At 40.5% G+C, this 19,687-nt stretch overlaps 2 protein-coding genes across 5 annotated transcripts in view; one reads left to right on the forward strand and one right to left on the reverse strand.

Annotated features, from left to right (window-relative positions):
• The first annotated feature begins 11,918 nt into the window (after positions 1-11,918).
• On the forward strand, positions 11,919-13,417 carry SOD3 (superoxide dismutase 3). Its single transcript, XM_021554420.4, has 2 exons — positions 11,919-12,035; positions 12,500-13,417. Exon 2 carries the CDS (start codon positions 12,516-12,518, stop codon positions 13,239-13,241), a length of 726 nt encoding a protein of 241 aa, XP_021410095.3. The 5' UTR covers positions 11,919-12,035; positions 12,500-12,515; the 3' UTR covers positions 13,242-13,417.
• A 684-nt stretch (positions 13,418-14,101) lies between these two features.
• The window catches only part of CCDC149 (coiled-coil domain containing 149), a 51,457-nt gene continuing 45,871 nt past the window's right edge, over positions 14,102-19,687 (reverse strand). For 2 of the 4 annotated variants that reach the window (XM_085577746.1, XM_021554422.3), the window contains 2 exons: positions 17,581-18,162; positions 14,102-16,957 (listed from right to left, as the gene is read on the reverse strand). In XM_085577746.1, the coding sequence (XP_085433872.1) occupies positions 17,582-18,162 (581 nt within the window). In that variant the 3' untranslated portion in view covers positions 14,102-16,957; position 17,581. Of the gene's footprint in view, positions 16,958-17,580; positions 18,166-19,687 lie in introns of all 4 variants that reach the window. The other 2 variants (XM_021554423.3, XM_021554421.3) reach the window with 1 other exon arrangement.

Genomic DNA, 19,687 nt, shown 5'->3' on the forward strand with positions numbered 1-19,687 from the left:
TCTCCATGAAATAAGAGGACTTTCCTCACTGTCCTCATGGTACAGGAAGTACCTGTACCATGGAGTTTTCCTCATGGAGAGGAAAACTGGCTATTCTTTATTTTAAAATTTAATTCATTTCTTTACTAGGAAGGTAATACCTCTGGGGGCCAGAGATTTGCTATGGTTTTAGTCAAATGCCATGGAGTCTTTAACTTCCACCTGAAGATCTACCAAAGACAAACAGAAAGGACCTTGGGTTTAATGTTTCATCTAAAGGATATTCTAATGTGTTGGCCTCATTATTCACAGCAGAAAAGGCCTTTGTCATGGTCAGATGGCTTTAATGTGTTTCGTATGCTACATAAATTCAAACTTGATGGCTCATTTATTTATTGGATTGCAGCATTATTCAACCTAAATAAAGACTTGGTATTTACTAATAATTTGGGCTCTGGCTGCTGTTTACTTAAGCAGCAGTGTCCACTATCTCCTCTGTTGTCTGTATTAAGTGTGGACTCTATTAACTCAAAGAATATTATAGAGAGGGTAAAAAAATTTGCAGATAAAATAGCTTTTCATTTGAGGACAATTATTTATCTTAGCCTTGAAAGATTAGTATTCCAATATTGCAGTTTCTGACATCAATTTTCTCAGTGTCAGAAACAACTCAGACTTCATCTAAGCTTCAAAGTACCCCCGTGAAGAAGTGAGTCATTGTTATCAACATTTTGAAGAAGGGCAAATTGTAGGTAAGAGGAGGCTAGACTCCTTATCCCATGTCAAGAGAAAGAGACTAAAATGCTTCCAGAATCTGAATCTCTCTTTTAATCTTAGAACCATATTTCCTTTTGTGATGTGACAATATTCTTTGATGAAGCTACATACAGCAATTATCAAACTATGTAGTCACACCACACCAGAAGTGTTCAGAACACAGAAACTCTCTTCTGCTGGCTGAAAAATGGGACTATAGGGCTATAATGAGAAACTATGTAACTATGTGATTACATACAGTATGCATGCTCTATTCTATCTTATAGAGAGATTTACCTTTTAATATGATGTTTCTTAAAATCTACATTTCATAGTGGCATTCTAGTTGAACTCTCCCAAAGCTGATTTTAAAATCCTCACCCAGCTGGATATTGTGAGAGCTATCTTGATGTTAACAATTACCCATTAAATAAAAAAACAAACCCTAAGAATCCTCCTGTGCCATCTTGTATCCAGCCAAAAACATGAATAAATATCCACAGCCAAGGCAAAAGATACTCATCCTTCCTGCAGAAACAGACAAGTGGATTTTAATAAACTGAATAGCCACACTCAGGAAAGACTTCATGGCCATCTCATAGGAGGTTTAGGTTGGATATCAGGAAAAGGTTCTTCACCCTGAGGATGGTTGGGCACTGGAACAGGCTCCCCAGGGAAGTGGTCACAGCACCCAGCCTGACAGAGCTCAAGAAGCATTTGGACAATAATCTCAGGCACATGGTGGGATTCTTGGAGTGTCCTGTGCAGGGCCAGGAGTTGGACTTCAGCAGTCCTTGTGACTTCCTTCCAACACAGGTTATTCTATGAGTCTATGAAAAGCTCAAACTGATGATGGGATTCAGAGTGGAACAGGATTATGACTAATTCACTGCTAGGAAATATAGAAATATAGTATAAACAGCAAATGTTAATTTATGCTACTAATTACAATTTCAAATTATATACATGGACCTGAATTTTCCCTTTCCTTGTAGATATAAGTGGGGAATAACTTTAAAACTAGAAAAAATAATTTTTCTGGCACTGACCATGGGCATTCTTGGGCCAGTTCTCCCAGTCGTTTTTACTATGAAACAGCTTCTGCTTGCTGGATCTTCAGCCAGTTAATAATTTTCCACTCTACCAAATAACTTTTTGAGTGGTTTATTAAGTGATTAGAAGTCTGCTCATATAAATCAAGTGGACTTTATTATCTCAGCAGCAGTAATTCAGCTCTGTTGTAGAAAGAAAGGTGTACCTGGAAGTACAACATGAATTCCTTCCTCAATGCTCTTCACTTTTCTCTTGGAATTGAAAACCACATTAGCTGTGACTCAAATCTCTGCTTTCTCTTTTCCTTCCATGTACAGGGCTATGCCAGCATCCAGCCTTGCAGGAGTATTGGATCTGGCTGAGATGGAGTTAATTTTCATCAAAGTAGCTTACATGGTGTAGCTTTTGTATGGATTTATGGCCAAAACACTGCTGGTAACACAGAGATGTTTTAGCCACTGCTCAGCAGTGCTTACAAAGAGTTAAGATCTTTTCTGCCACATCCCACCCTACCAGCAAAAGGAGGCTGGGACTTCACAAGGAACTGAGGGGGACACAGCCAGCACAGCTGACCCCAGCTGACCCAAGGGATATATTCCACACCCTGTGGCATCATGCTCAGCAATAAACAGAGGGACAGAAGCGTTTCCAAAGCTGGTGTTGCAGGCAGTGCTGGGCAAGCAGTGACTGCTGGTGAGCAGTGACTGCTTTAGGCTGTCTCTGCCCCTATTTCCCACCTCCACTTAAACTGGCTTTATCTCATCCCGTGGGTTTTCCTGCTTTTGCCCTTCCAATTATCTCTCCCCTCCTGTTGGAAGGGAGCAAATGGCTGCATGGGTGTGAGCTACCTACCAGGGCACACACCAGAGCAGGGTACAAGTTTTAAGCAAACTGTTCATAGCTTCTGGAAATTTCCTGACTCACCTCCTCTTGGAAGAAGAAAAGTTTCCTCCTCAGTAGCTTTTGGGTTACCTTAGCTGGGCAAATTCATAATTGTGATAAAATGGTGTCTCCAGAGTCAGATTATTTATTTATTCTTCATCAACATTCCTGTCTGATTTCTTGCTTTAAACTCACTAGCTTCAGTTAGCCCCTCCCTCACAAATACACCAGTATAGTGGCATTTACAGAGTTAATGTCATCATAACCTCATGCCTTAGGAGCAACAAGTTTGCTTGAGATCATATACTAGGAACATGCATGTTGTAAGAAACTACAAAACACATTAGATATTTTCACTGTATTTGAAACTAACACTGAAGTACACAACTTGTATATTGATTATATTTTGTTGCCTATAACATGTACCAGCAATGGGAAAGGATTCTGAAGTGAACAAGTCACTGGGATACTTGGGATTTTATGGTGAGGTACCTCTGCCACAACCAGTACACTTTTCCCAATGAAATCATTATACATCATTTGCACTGATCCAGCTTTACACATATTGAATGTGACCTGTCCTTGGCATGGTAAGAAACCTGGGCCTTGCCACAGTGCAGTTCAGTATCTGCTTCAGGATCAGATGTTTCATAACAAGCACAGCAGAGCTTCCAGTCGAATTACTCAGGCATATTCCTGTTAACAAAATTTGTTAATCCTCTAATAAAAACATCCAACCCATATCTGGCTTCTACCACATCCTACATAACCTTATAATTCTCAAATTTAATAACATCTGCGGGTTTGGGGAATAAATTCTTGTGAGTGACAACACAGATGACAACTCATGGGAGGGAGACCTGGAGGCTGAAGATGCAAAGAAAGTTTGTAAAAAATGAAGGGACAAAGAAAATGGATTGTTATCCTTTTTTTGTCCCTGCATCTATTAGAGCAATTTCTGATGCATTCAAAGGATTGCCTTCCCTTGAAGAAGGTTACAATAAAATACTTCTGTGGTTTTATTCTCTTTTTGCAAGCATGCTAATGCTGAGAGTAGCAACAACAACCAATCCAAGGATTTCTTCATGTGCCCTGGAAAACAGCTGGTTATCCTATTTAACTGGAACTGAAAGACTCCACATTCATAAAACACCCCAGCAGGAGCCTTATTTTGTACAAATGCGTGCAAACTTCAGGGGGGAAATCTGCACCAGTATACCTCATTATATCTAATGGAATACTATTAAGAACTCCATGGCCTATGAGTTGAAAGCCTTTCTGTAAGCAGGTGGCATTCTCAGTCCTGCCTAATAATGCAGACATGGGAGCTGATAAAAACAGAGTGCCTTCATGTGTTTGCCTCCTGTCTACCCTCTGTTTTCCTAGAGCCAAACATCCAGCTTCAGAGATGCTCAAATCCTTTGTGCTGCTGGGCTGGAACTAGTGAGATTCTCCTGGTTGAAAATCAGAACCCAAAAACCACACTGCACCTGTGTGGAGATCCTTAAACCTGACACCATTTGGGGAGGTTTTTATTCCACTCCACAGTTAAAAGAAAGAAAGAAAGAAAAATAATGTAAATATAAACAATACTAAGAGCATCTTCAGCTAGAAGAGACTATTCCTGCATGCTTTTATTCAGAATGGCCCCTGACTTTAATGATTCATTTATTTGTGAATTAATCTTCCTAGGGGAGGAGTTCACATGGAAATATTTACCCCAGATAAAACCTTCAGAGTTTTCAAAATATTCGTGTTAACATTGTCAAGGTGAGTAATTTAGCAATTCAGATCTTTTTATGTAATTTTCCTAAAAATGTCTCACTCACACTGTGGTCCATTTGAGAGTATAAGAAAACAATCTTAATGACTTCCACTAAAATGTCAAAATTATTTTAAACAAGGCAAAAACTGGCTGTGTTCTTAATCCTGAACATCTGATCTCCAAAACCATTTGCCATGGGAGAATTTAAACATGTGCACAGGCTTACAAAACCTGCACAAAGCTAAGAGGTGTTAAGGTCAGATGAGGGCTGGAACCTCTGAAATTTCAGAGTCTAAATAGGATTTAGGAGTCTGTGTTTTCACCAAGGGAACAAAATTTGATATAATTAAAACACATTGTTAAACTTCATCAGTCTTTCAGGGTTTCAGTTATTCTTACAAAAGTCAACCACTGGGATAAATATGGCTGAAAAGGTGGGGAGCCACTTTACCATAAAGACTATTTTTACTGTGTAAAAGGTTGCATTTTTATTATTTTCTAATTTCTGCAGTTCTGAAAGATATTTCTGCAATTCTGAAAATTTAAAGGATTTACAACAAACTGCTTTTAAAAGTACTCAGAGAGGCTCAGATCCCGAACTACACACAATTTTCAGTGGAGGTGGGTACCCTACATAGATAAACCATACCTTTTTAAAATTATTTTAATCTATAGTAGCATACCACACCATCTGAGGTGAAATAGCTGCTCTGAGAAAGCCTCCAGGAGTTCAAGGGCTCTCCTGCCCCTTGCTGTGTTCCAGGATGAGGATCCTCCCAGATGCTGCTGAGTGTTGACTCCAGCAAGAGTCCAGGGCTGTCTCCATCCAGGGCTGCCAGTGAACAGCCCCTGCCTCCACACACAGAGCCCTTTGCTGGGCTCTCACCAGAGCAGGAGCTGCTCCTGCTGTGAAAGCCAGGAGCACAGCTGCCCTCAGCTTCTGCTGAGCCCTAGTGCAGAGCAGAGCCCCAGCGCCCGCAGGTGCCACCAAGGATTTGAGCGCTAACGGGGTCTCTGACATGGCAGCACCAAGATGCCATTTGAATGGCACGAATTTGTAAATAAAGCATCAAGGTATTTCACTTTATTTAGTGCCTTGACAAGCACCTATGATTCTACATTTAAATGCAAATTTAAGAATGGGTTTAATTTTCCTGGTTTTGGTAAGGTGTGCCTTCAGTATTGGCAATTATAATGGTGGGGAACATGGGTGAACTGGGAGACTTTCACAAACAGGTGCTGCTTGCAAGAAATAAGAGGGTCAGAAATGGAAACGTCTGGAAATTTGTTTAGTCTAGCTAGCATGAATTAACCTAACCCTTACTTCTATTGGTTCTTTTGGCAGAAGGGAAAAAGCAATGTGGGGATATGCACTTAAATGGTGGCTTTTTTGTTAGTTTTTGTATGCTTAAGGTTTCAGACACTACTTAGTGCCAGCTCTTCAAAGACATTTTGTTTCTCCCAGGGTAATAACAGTAATGAAGATTCTTTGAGATAGACTCAGTAAATGATTTTGGTTCCTGTGAGGTCTGAAAATTCTGTAATGACAAGTGTGGCTTAATCCAGGAGTCACAGACACATAAGTACCTTTAAAAGATGCAAACTTGTTGCATTCACCTGAAAGGGAATGGATAGAATGTCAGAAAGGGAAAAGGATAAAAGACATGAGAAACTTTTTATTTCCTTTCTACAGCAGAATAAATAGTCTTGCATATAGAGAAGAGGTAGGTGATTATCTGAATGAATTTTGCTAAATATCTTTACTACTATCTCACATGACATTCTTTACACACAAGCTGGGGAAAATACCAGTCTTATCACACTCTTACAAAGCAGGTATGGGGATGGCAGGAAATCTGTACCAGGTTAGAAACCAGTCCATTCCTAACAGGGAGAGCAACCTGCCTCGGGTGTAGGAGTTTGTCTATTCAGCTTTGTTCAGCCCTCCTCTTAATGATGTGAAGCAAACTTATAAAAAGTAAACTGATTAAATTCACAGCTGACACCAGGCTGGAGGAGCTGTAAATACACTGTGAGGAAGGATTAGAATTCAAAATGTTCATGACAAGCTGGAGAAATAAGAGGTGGGGAAAATAAAAATATAGGCGGTAACTCTATTAAGACAATCGTAAAATCCCATACATGGCAGAAATAGCAGCTCCTGAAATATAAAAGGGAAATAATTGCATAAGCAGCAGTTCTGCAGGAAAAGGTCAGTCAAAGATCACATTATGATGTAGAGATAATATAGTCTGCATGACAAGCATGGTGGTAGTTCTTGCTATTTGTCTGGCACGTTGAGGTGCTTGTGACTTCTCTTCCAGGAAGAGGTGCACAGTCCATAGGAAAAGGTGGTCTACTTAACACAGGAGCCTACACAGTTTAGGAGGAAAGGTTAAAAGAATGGGACATGTTTAGCTGAAAGATGGAAGAGTCATGGGTACAGACTGAAACTCTCGAGTGTGACTGAGGCCATTGCAAAGAAGAGAATAATCTGTCCCCCGTGTCTGTAGGGGGTTCAGTCAGAATAGTGGTTCCAATCTGCAGTGAGAGCCAGGCCACAGAGCTGGAAAACCTGTAAGAGAAAGGACAGTCAAGCCACAGCTGATGGCAGATTCTTCACCAATGATAACTTTTAAAAACAGGATAGAGAAGCCTTGATTTACTAAGTCCTGATTGGTAAGGGTTGGTCTGATGTGTCTAAATCCCTTTCAGACCATAGCACAGATACAAACCAAGGGGTGATGACACACACAAACAGAAGGCAGGGTATGGCCAGTTATCAATGTCTGTGCCTTTTTAGTACACTAAGGATAGAAATACCTGAAAATCATGCTCAGTTAATCTGTGATGATCATTAGACTACTGAGACAGTTCCTGTTAAGTGTCAAAAAAGAGAAATTTATTTGTATTTAGTTATTTGTAAGTAACCACTGCTCATACATCTGACCTAATGGTCCAGTGTTCCTATGGCTCCTGAGCTGCAGCTTGAAGCTATGCAGAGAGCTGAAGTTGTGCAAATATGCACAATGTATGCAACGTCCACTTTGAAATGAAAAAAACCCGAAGATATTTCCTTTTCTGGCCATTGAGCATTGAGCTTGTCTCATCTCAACCAGCAAACCCCTCATCAGATTAATGCTACAAAGAGGAAATGATAAACATTTTATAAAAGATCAGGGAATAAATGCAAACACAAATAATAACCTAAATTATCTAATAGCAGGGCTCCATCCCTACTTTTTATATTACATATTTATATTTTATATTTGCATGTGAAGATGAAATTCTGTTAAATTAGGCTGACAGACTTAGAATGAGTTTCTGAATGCAGCTTGTTCCGAAAGCTTACTTGCAGATCATCTCTCCCTCACTCTCATGAAATGATTTCTTCAAAGCTATTAAAGAGGAAGAATTCAAAGAATTTTTCAAATTGGCTGATGCAGAGTAGTTTGACAGTTGCATGAGCTTCTATTTGCAAGAGAAATTATTCCCCAGAGAGAACAGTGCTGTTTCCCTTTTGTTTATTTATTTGAGTTTTGTTCCGGGTAATGCCCTGAAAAGTTGGAAATGCTTATAGCTCTTTTGTAAGAATGTTATAAATGGATGCTTATCTCAGGCAGTAAATATTTTTATTTCTTTAAATAGAAATACCAAGTCAAGGAACAGAATTAAACAGGAATAATAAGTCATGACCAGCAACAGATTTTCCATTTGCTACAGCAAAATGTTTCATTTTCTTTTCTTCTTTTTTTTTTTTTTCCACAGAAATTACAAACCAGTTGCTTCATCACAACTCCTGAAAGATATGGTGCTGCCCAGAGCCCAGTGCCAGCCCTGTCTTCCATGCAGGTGCAAAGGCAAAAACAGCTCAGCCCTGGGCAGAGCCAGAGCTCCACCAGAGCATCACAGGCCGTGAACAGCAAAGCCACAGCGCCTTCACGGCCCCCCTGGCTGCACTGCTGCTTTGTGTCCTGCCCCCGTGGCTGCACTGCTGCTTTGTGTCCTGCCCCCCTGGCTGCACTGCTGCTTTGTGTCCTGCCCCCCTGGCTGCACTGCTGCTTTGTGCCCTGCCCCCTTCTAGCTGCACTGCTGCTTTGTGTCCTGTCCCCTGGCTGCACTGCTGCTTTGTGTGTGCTGCTCTCCTGGCTGCACTGCTGCTTTGTGCCCTGCCCCCCTGGCTGCACTGCTGCTTTGTGTCCTGCCCCCCTGGCTGCACTGCTGCTTTCCATGTCCTGTCCCACTCTGGCTGCACTGCTGCTTTGTGTGTGCTGCTCTCCTGGCTGCACTGCTGCTTTGTGCCCTGTCCCCTGGCTGCACTGCTGCTTTGTGCCCTGTCCCCTGGCTGCACTGCTGCTTTGTGCCCTGTCCCCTGGCTGCACTGCAGCCGGAAGGCAGCGCAGCAGCTTTGGCTGGAGCTGCCATGCAGGTACACGTGCAGGTACCGCAGCCCATCCGACACCTCACCAACCTCCGTTCGTGGAAGTTCTGCTGCCTTGCAGTCTCTAACCCCACGCACCAACAAATGCTGTGTGCTCCTGCTGCACCACCAGCGTAACTGGCTCCTGTGATTCAGAAATGGCAGAAAGTGCCCAAAACCAAAGTTGCAGATCAGGTGCCCAAGGATCTTGACTGTTTCCCTCAGACTACAAATGTTCCCTTTCTTTCAGCTGCTTCAGCCGCCACCGTATGTGGAGAAAAGCAGTCAGCTCCATCACTTACTCCCAAAGACATAAATGTCTCCTTGTCTGGGTGTTGTTTTTATGGAAAACCATTCTACCAAAAAAACAGTGAGAGGAGATCCAACTGCTGGAGACACAAAAAAGATTTGCTATAAAAGGATTCTCCCCTATGCAGTGTTTTCCTCACCGTGTTTAACTCTGTGCTGGACAAATCCAACAACATTATATCAAACAGCAGAGTAATGCAATAGGAACTGTGTCATTGCAAAAGAAGCCCACCAACCAACCAACCCTGAAGGTCACAGCATGGACTGGGAGATGGTGATCAGAGTCTGCTATAAAGCTCACTGTAGAACAGAGCTCTTCCTATGCAGTCTAGAGAGCCTTGCAGAAGTTGTTTTGACTAGTCTGTCTTGTATAGCCCAGGAATCTTTACAACATTGCTTGAAACTTAGGATACAAAAGATCTCCTAGAACTGGAACAAAAAGCAGAGGTCTATTTTTTTTACAGCACTGATTGTAACACAAGTGCATGGTCAGGTCAGCGTGGGCTTTCTTCCCAGTAACTCCTGTCTGCTTTAAAGGCTGTCAAGCCCATTATTCACACCTCTTTGTAACCAGAAAATTAAAACACAGGCACTGGGTAACAACAGACTTTAATGATACACCTGGCTAGTACTTTAGCAACCACCTTTCAGGCTCAAAATGAATGCCAAATCACCCTGACAATTGCATTCCTTGTAGTTATCATCCCTTCTCCTTTTTAAAATGCATCTTTCTGACAGTGGCCCACAGCTACTACTTCCTTTTCATTCTCTGAAGTGCAGAGCACTACAAATACATCATTTTGCTTTGCTGCAGTCCTTTCTGGCCCTTTGATCATCTCCTTTACACCTTCTGCATTTCTGCTTCTCTCCCCCATGTGCAGTACATCAGAAAAGAGCAGCAAGTAAGTTTTCCAGGGACAGAATCCCAGCTCAGGTAGACAGCACAAATGCCACTGAAGTCAGAAACATTGCTGTATTTAAGCCAGCTAAAATTCTGTCCCTAGTAAGTATTTCAAAATGCCTTATAATTCAATAAAAGCTTTACATTTCTCTTTCTGGAGTACTGACTGCTGGCTCAAGAATTTCCTTGTAAAAGTATTAAACTGAATTGCAGTTCACTACTTTATGACTCAGAGTAAACAATGAATGATGCTCCTTTCTTCCTTCCATTTGTTGTGACCCCTTAAAAATGGTTTATTCTGCTAAGAATTTTTCTAATAGTACCTAGAGTGGATGTTTGCTTCCTGTATTTTACAGACTTAAACCTTTGCATTTGGTTAGTCTTAGCTGAACATTTTTGTGTCTATTTATAAAACTTTATTCTAAAACTTTCAAATGCTTTAAACCCAAGCAATTTCATAGTATTACCACAGAGTTCAGAGACTGCCAGTGAATGAAGTTGGGAAGAGCTGCAAAAAAGGCAGCCTTAGGCTTGGGGTGATGGACAATCCTGGCACTTGGTTTCTCTGAGAGTTCAGCTCCCACTGAACACTGCACAGTGCCCAGGAGCACAGTGATCTGAAAAACTTGTAAATACCCTGAAGAAATACCAGTTGTCCTGTTTCACAGATTAGGAACTGAAGCCCACAGCTAAAGTAACACATTCAATATCCCAATATTCAAAAATGAAGTTAGTTAATTCTGTATTTCCCTGGCTAATGATCCAAGTAGTTGACATTCCTTTAGCTCTGCTCTCTCTCATACATAAAGAAAAAAAATTGTGTCTCTCACATAACTGAGTATCTTGGATCTGATGTAGTATATGATACTGGTAAGATTAACACACACGATTTTACCATTGCAGAAGCTGACAGTCCCATTCCTTACCCAGCTGGCAGAAGATGTGAACTGGGAAAGGGGATTTTCTTTGCAATTTTCTTGCATTGAGAATTGTTCCAGAGTAGTAAGAGATACTCTTTTCTCTCCACAGAAATCTCACCCTGTTAAATTGATCTTGTGACAGACAAATCCACATTTCAGCTACATCAGTGGGAAGTGCTGTGAGCAGGGCAATGCCCTTGAGAGGAGAGCATTTCTTAGTTCATGGGATGATGAAACACACGTGAACTCGCCATGCTCCAGTCAGCTTCTGAGCAATTTCTCTGCCCCTCGGTCTGATGTTGCACTGCCTCAGTACCGCTTACTTCTCTCTTAGGAAAGAAATCACTGCTACTTCAAAAAAAAAAAAAAAAAAAAAAAAGCAGAAGGGTTTCAGTGGAGCAGATATAGAAGAGCAGGTGCTAACCCCAAAACTTCAGAGGCACCATTGACATATACTTCAACAATTACACTTTAAACTGTTTCTAAATCCACAAAAACTTTTGTGTACATCCATATAAAACAGTTTATGTTGCTCAAGCACCAGTTTCCATTTTGATTAATGAAGAAATAAAAATGAAAACTACCTCCAGACAACCAGAACACAAGTGAGCAAACCTCCCAAATGTGCCTTAATAAAGCTTCTTACTCTCCCCTCCTGCCTGCTCAAGTTCACTTGTTTTACATGAGTGCATGAAGTCACCAAAATGCAGATTAATTTCAAAGTTTCCTGGCTTTTTTTTTTTTTTTTTTTTTTTAATGCCTGTGAGGACGGAGAGTCAGACTAACAAACTCACCAGGAAAGGTTAAAGTGTTCACCCTGCCCAAAGCAAAAATTCCCAGAACTTTCTCCCCTCCCTTCCTTCTTCCCTCCGTCCCCGCCTCCCTCCCCTCCCACAGCCCTCCCGCCTCCCCCAAGCCAGCGTTACCCAATTTCTACACAAACACGCACTTTCTGTAAGCATCACCTTCGAGCACCTCTGGCCTTCTGTCCGATCACATCTTGGTTTAGGGGAGCAGAGGCGAAGAGCTACTACTGAGGGGTTCTGCAAGGTAATCAACTTGTTGGATTTTTGCTTTTTGCTTGTAATGCCTAACTAATGGTTAAGTAGATGGACCAAGAAAAACTCCTGGAAAACTGCCTTGCTGGAATTTGTTGAAGTAGAAAAGCTTACTTTTCTACAATACAAAAATACAAATTCAGAAATAGATTTAAAAACACTTTGGCTTGCTTGCTTCCTGCAGGGAAACAGAAGTAGTTTTTGAGATCAAGATCTAATTTAAAAAATATAATCACTAGAATTTCTTTAAGTCATGGGTGCCAGTTGTATGTGCTTAAATACACGTATGCATTCTGATTTTCAGTTCATCACATTAGGCAGGTTTAGCAAGCAGCAGTCCCCCGGGACTGTTCCAGCTGTTTCACTCAGCTCCCCACCGGCTGTGTGTATCTTTTTCTCCAGCCATACTGCTGCAAAACGCCCTGAATTCTTTGTACCTTCCTGTATCTTTTGCAGGCTCGAAATTGCCAAGATGTTTCAGATTCTTTCTCTGGTCATCGGGCTCACCCTGTCTGCCTCTGGTGTCATGACAGACAAAGAAACTGACCCACGCCAGGAGTCATTGAATGAAATACAGAAACAAGTGAACGACCTCTGGCAGAATTTGCTCTACCCGGTAACACGTGGTAACGACACTGATGGAATGATTTACGCCACTTGTGAAATGAAGCCCAGCTCCAAAATAGATGCTGACAAGCCACAAGTGACTGGACAAGTCTTATTCAGGCAGAGTTACTCATATGGAAGACTGGAAGCCTTATTTTACTTGGATGGGTTTCCACTGGATAACAATCAATCCAGCAGAGCTATTCACATCCACGAGCTTGGAGACCTCAGCAATGGCTGTGATTCTACAGGGGGACACTATAACCCTTTCAGAGTGAATCATCCTCGTCACCCAGGAGATTTTGGCAACTTTCTTCCTAAAGAAGGCAAAATCAGAAAATACAAAACAAACCTCTTTGCCACAATCTTTGGTCCATATTCCATCATGGGCAGATCTGTTGTAATCCACGAGCAGGAAGATGACATGGGCAAAGGCAATAATAAGGCCAGTTTGGAAAATGGAAATGCTGGGAAACGTCTGGCTTGCTGTGTGATTGGGATAAGCAACAAGACCTTGTGGGAAGAGAAACTGCCTGAGGTTACGGACAAGAAGAAGCGAGGGCTCAACAGAAGAACATACAGCCAGGCTTAGGTGAAGTCCAAAATGCCAGCTACAGCCTGGGCAGCACAAAGCAACTCAGGCTGTGCTGTTGCCCACTAAGATATATGGCTAAAGGATTCCTATTTGCTTGCTCCTCTATGAAATGTATATCACTTTTGCAGAGCTTCCTTTATGTAAGCCCATCAATAAAACCAGCATCAGCTCAACATTGTGAGTGTTTTCTTGAAGGAAAAAGATTCCCTTTTATGTAGTTTGGAAGTTGAATGCATGTAAGCAAGAGTGCAGATGGATAGGGTGTGTGGGCTAAAGAATCTGTGCACTGCAAGGGTCATTTAAGGGATTGTTAGATAGCAAAGGAAGAAAGTAAGAATTTGCCTCTCATTAGACACTCTTCTGTAGTTAGGTGCCAGCTTGAAATCAGAAAGGTCTCTATGCTGTTAACAGTGTGGGTGTTGCGTTGCAAGACCTTGGTAGTGGACTTCCCCTAGAAATAAAGGAAAGTACAGAAATTTCTGTGTTGAACTTCAGATCCATTATGTTATTCTGCTTCTGTAAGTCTCCAGTCTGTGCCTGTTAGTAACAAAGTTATATACAAAAGTTATAATGCTGCTTAGACAATGATGATAAAGTTAGCAGATCAGGGAGAAACACTATTTTCAAAGCAAAAAAATACTGAGTGTGTTACTCCATACAGAACTGTAGGAACAAAGTTTGGGCTGGGAGAAGTGAAAGTGAAAGGATTTAAGTAAGGTAATTCTCAGACTTAAAACTTTCACTTAGTAAGGCTTTACTTTTTAAATTTAACGCAACTCAGAATATTAAAACATCACCCCATGGCTATCATTCATCTAATACTAAGAAGATAAAAGGAAACAAGCAGGTAGAACAAGTGTATCAGTGAATGTTTTTATTAAAGATGACAAAATTTATTAATATAGTTTAACCACGTTCTGCTGTTAATCCAGGCAGCAACAAAAGACTAGTTTGCAAATAAATTAAACTGCATAATTTAGAAAGTAAACTACAAAACAGAAGCTGGTAAACAAAGTGCTATCTTTTAGAAATGTAGCAGATTTTCAACTTAATCTCAGTTAAGATTTTGAAATACATTCCTGAGCTCATAGGGATTAAATAAATTCCACTGTCTTTATTATACAAATTCACATATATTTAAAAATAGGCTCACTTAGAAAAGAAGCAGCATTCTAAAAGATGCTTCTTAATCTGTCATTTTCACACACTTATTTTACAAATTCAGTGAACATTATTTTTCTAATAACCACATTATCTAACTTTCAAATGAAATCCTTCCCACAGATAATGCATGACTTCACTTTTAGGTATGACAGCCTCCTTAAAATCAGTTTGTGAAATGCAGCTTCTCCATACTCCTGCCACAAAATTCCCTTCCTAGTTTGCTTCCCCAAAGCCCAACACCAAAAGGACTTACATGTCTGGTTGTGATTTTTGCACTTCTAAAGTAGTACAAAAAGGGAACACAGGTCTTAAGAAACAAAAACCAAAACCAACCCCTTCAAATCTAAGGTACAGTTGAGTCCACAAAAAAACACTAGTTAATTTTACTGGGGAAAAAAAATCATTGTTATATTAGCACAACAATATAAATTAAAGCAATATCTGAGGAAGATACTGATAAGAATATTTAATTATTTATCACTTACTGCAGCAACTATGTCTCACTTTTACATGTATCCTTGCTTTGAAGTCTTGTGTTCCTGGGAGAAAGCTAAAAATGTAGCTAGAATACACATTTGCTAGAAAAGAAAGGAGAGGGCCAGTATTGCAGCAGTGGCATCACACTGGAAATGAGGTTTTCAGAGATCTATGTATCTTGCTGGAATTTAGTGATTGCAAAGACTTAAAAATTTCTTCTAGGAGGGAGAATGGTGTGAGGACAATTACCAAGTTTCCCTAATTGGTGGGTTGTACATCAATATGCTCTCATAGAAAAGACTACCAAAAAGAACCAGCAAATGAGGCACTAAAAAGCTGTTGATCCAGCACTGCTTCAGCCTTACACCAAGCTCTTAATTAACTAATAGCATTAAGTGGCTGTAAGCAAAATGCTCATTCTCACATCTCTGGGTCAGGAAAGACACAGGGCAGGGAAATAGTAAAAGACTCTAAATGTTTCTGAGTTCAACACATGAAATCTTGACCTTCTTATTTGCTTGTCTCAGTTCTGACTGCATTGATATTTAGCTCTGTGCAGGATCAGTCTGTGAAGGATGGAAAAAATATATCTCAAAATGCTACTTCATGTGACATTCAGGCATTAGAGGAAAAAATCTTGCAAATTCTCCTGGAGATTTTAGTTTCTACAGCTATTTTTCTTCTGACTATCACAAAAATGAGTCAGTTACAATTACTGGGAACATCTTAACACTCTTTCAAACACTTAAACTCTTGGGTTTTTTTCAGGTAATGAGGAATTTTAATGGTGAGCAAGATAACAAAGCCTTTTTACTGCTTCATGTCCCTAATATGCTTAACTATTTATATAACTTTTGTTCCTAAGGACTGCTACTTAACATCAATGGAATGTTGCAATGTCCAATTACCCTTAAAGACAAAGTACACATATTTGAGGTATGGCTTTGTATCCTGCAGACAGACACTGAAAGGGTTACACAAATGCACCTGCTAGGGAAAACACATGAGAACAGAGACAAGCCACATTTTTCACCTTCCAACTATCACTCCTTATATTTATATGTAATAATTTACATACAGCCTTTCTTCTGCTGAATACAAACCATTCATGGGCTCTGACACCTTGATTATGGCAGCACCTGCTACCTCATCTTACACATACAGAAGAGTTTGTCAGTACTGCTAATATAAACTCTCTTTATTCAGTAGCTGACAAGTGGGCTGTAAAAAACTTGCAGCTGGCAGTTATTTGTCAAAGAAGTACCCAGACTGGGAGGGATTTTCCTTTTTATTAGTAGTATTTTATTAAATTTGCTTTAATTCTTTCTGATTGGTTTCAAGTTTTAGGAATACGAAATGAACATTTACGGACAATTAGGTCCCAAGCCAGCAGAAAAATTGCCTTGATGGCTGCTGGCCCTCAGAAGTTCCACACCTGCAGAGACTATTCCTTATGCTACAAACAGGAGAGGAAAGACCTGCCTCCCTTTCCTCAACAGCTGCTAACTTCAATGTTAAGCATTCCCTCTTTGCTGCCTTCCTAGAAGCAGAGTGGCATGGCTCCAGCATCAGGACCAAGCTAGGGAATGACACAGCAGCTCCCTTTCCCCCAGTTATTATAGGAACATTTTTCTATGATTAAACCTCTTCAAGAGAAGACGTTTAAAAAAAGTGGCAACAATGCAAATAATCCTTCTATCATACCATAGACTGGTGAAATGAGGAGGGAAGCAAGAGTGAGTTAGCCTTAATTTCAAGTAATAAGAAAATAAAAAAGACACAAAATTCCTTTAGAAAGGAGAGGACAGATGGAGTAGGCTGAAACCTATCACCCATTAACTAAGCCCAAGGGCCCGCTCCAGCTCCTGTAAGTAGAGGAATGCAATTCCAGAAACGGACAGCCAAGTAGCCGGACAGGACATCACTGGTTCTCCTCTTGCTGTTTTCTTTGCTTTAGAACAGCATTGCTGTTTCTTACAGTAAGACTTCTCTGATGCTGTTTCCTTTGGAGCTTCATTAAATTGGGCTCTCAGTATCTGGTGAAATAACTTGCTTCATTTTCATGAGATGATCTGGGAGAGGAAAGGAAAAATTGTGTACAGTTGACAAAATACAAAGGTATAAAGGTTTGTAATGAGAACTATATACATGCAGGGATGGTTTTCAGAAACTTCCTGTAAGGCAGTAGTGATCTTATGCTGCAGATGTACTGACAGTCACTGTATGTAAAGAGAAGCAGAACACAGTCTGAGAAAGAAGCAAAAGCTCACAACCTTAAGATGCTTCTCAATTTATCACTCCAAGTTTTTCATCCTTGAGAGACATTCTCAACATTAAAATACAGTCCAGCACTAGGGACCATACATGTTTCAGGAGCCTAGTGATAACAAGATAAATCATTATCACTGGTCTCTTTCCTACACTAATATAAATTACATCAATCTATATAGAAACTTCAAATCATTACAAAAAACCAACATGACTAAACCTCATCACTAATTCTTTCCCTTAGGTAATTTACAGTTTTGGTACACTACAGCCAGAACTAACAGAAAAACATCTTTTTTAAAGAATTATTAACAGTTCAGTACAAAATAATCAACCCTACAGCATGATATTTTACTGATCATATCTACAACAGCACAGACACTGCACAAAGATTACAGTGAGATGCTTGAGGGCCTAGATTTCATACCTCAAGCCAAACTGTTATCCAAATATTCACGGTTTTCAGCAGCATTAGATGGTTGCTTGTTTTCAGAGTCAGAGAGCTCCTTAAAGCTGTTATTTGTGTCTGCAGTTTTAACACTGAGCTCTCCATGCCTTCCAGCATCCTCAGTATGCACCACATGCATGGTGCTGCTGTTTTGATCCTCTCTTTCATTTGGAATTTCACAATCTCTCTCTAAGGTTTTGCCATTGTCTTTCAGGGCCTCATTTTCACCTGTTCGTTCATTCTCAGAGTTTGAGGGATCTGTGGGGTCAGATGGATCAGGGCTGGAAAGTGGGAACTCTGCCTCTGATGAATCATTAAGCTCTGCTTCAACTCCCACTTTCTCCTCCCCCACAGGAGCGCCTCCTCTTTTCCCTTCCAGTTCTGCAACTGTCAGCTTAATTATCTGGCTTCCAAGCTTGTTTATGTCTTCTTCTTCAGAAGGTAGCTGGGGTAATGAAGGGTGAAAATGTTTATTTTGGATTCTGTTATTTAAGTTTGTTCCCTCTGGAGCCAGAGACTCACTTGCAACAGCATCAGTTTCATCACGTTCTCCCTTCCTTTCTGCTGAAAGAGAAATGGAACAGCAAGATATTCATGTCATTTGGAGGAATTTGTTATATATCTGATCTGAAGAATATTACTACCAGTGCTGGACCACAGAGATGTTTATCTCAGTAAGGAATTTTTAACAGTGCTTCCCTATCCCTCCCAGGCCTATTTCTTAGACAATAAACAATCAACACTAAGTTTCTTGCTGGACCTGGCCCTGTTTTGGAACCTCTCTTTCCCTATACCAACAATTCTAAAAGTCAGACAGTACCATACTGTAGAACAGCAAGGTCAGAAAAACATTTTAGAGGAGTATCACCTGCAAGCAAGGCACTTAACTATGGAAATTTTTGGCACAGTTTACCATTAATCCCCCCATCACAATCAGTTTCAGGGGTTAACACAAGCTCAATTTATTTGGAACTTTTAATAGGTTTTCATCCAATAATGAAGTTTGTTATTGGTCCTGCAACATTTTTCCAAACATAAAAGATTATTTTGATTAGGGTAACAGCATAAAACAAAACAGCAGCAGAAGAATTTTAAGTATAACATTATACTAAAAGTCAACACTGAAAAAAGAGTCAAAATAGAGGAAAAAAAAATCAATGTGCAAACAAACAATCAATGGGCCCATTAAAGGACAGGAAGCCTCATTAAAAATAAGCTTGCAAAGTAAAGTAAGAAAAATTAGGAAATGCCAAAAATAAGTCTGCCTTGAGAGTTTAAAATTACTCTTGTTGTACAGATGCATTACATTTTAGTATTTAAGAATTTACTCCATTTCTCTCACAGGAATCCTGGTCCACACAAGAATGAGACTGCCTGGCTGCAGAGGACCAGCCTACTGTCTCTATCATACCTGCCTCATTTAGAATTTGGGAGCTACTGAGTGAATGAGTCCAGGCTTGGCATGAGGGGAACAGCCACTCTTAACTGCCATCAACAAAGCTAGGAATGCAACTCTTAAGAGCTGGAATTAAGTCTGTGGAAAAGGCATGGATAAATTAACTTTCAAAAGGTGATCACCCACTGATCTAAGCCTCATTATCTGAGAAGTCAGCTGGAAAACTAGGAGCTTGATGTGCAGTACTGCTCTGCTTACACTCTACATCAAAGTGCTCCAAATGAGCCAAAATGTATGTAACTCAAACTAGCACTCAAAATTAGCAGGGACTTTACCTTCTTTGCATGCCTCAGTTTCCTCCCTCTTACAGTACAATAACACCAACCTATCACCTTGCTGTAATCTTCTGAAGATAAATTGTCTCAAAGCTGTATCACCAGAGGAAAAGTTCATAGAAAAACAGCACTGTTTCCTTCAGGGAATGCCTGAAATAGCATGCAGGCAGTACAGCAGGGACAAGGCATTCAACAATGGAGGGGAAAAACCCCAAGTAGCTGTTCATTAGCAGCTGTGATGCTCAGGTACAATCCATCCCATGACACTATCCATCCTGTGCATTGGATGAAGTGAGATTTCGTGGCACAAGACAGGCTTTAATTCATGTAACTGTCCTCTGTCATGTGTTCACAC

The sequence above is a fragment of the Lonchura striata genome, chromosome 4 (assembly GCF_050655825.1).
Source record: "Lonchura striata isolate lonStrDom1 chromosome 4, ASM5065582v1, whole genome shotgun sequence".
Lineage (NCBI taxonomy): Eukaryota > Metazoa > Chordata > Aves > Passeriformes > Estrildidae > Lonchura > Lonchura striata.

What these genes read in the sequence shown, in the direction of transcription:
- SOD3 (XM_021554420.4), top strand. Translation starts at nt 12,516, where the DNA reads ATGTTTCAGATTCTTTCTCTGGTCATCGGGCTCACCCTGTCTGCCTCT.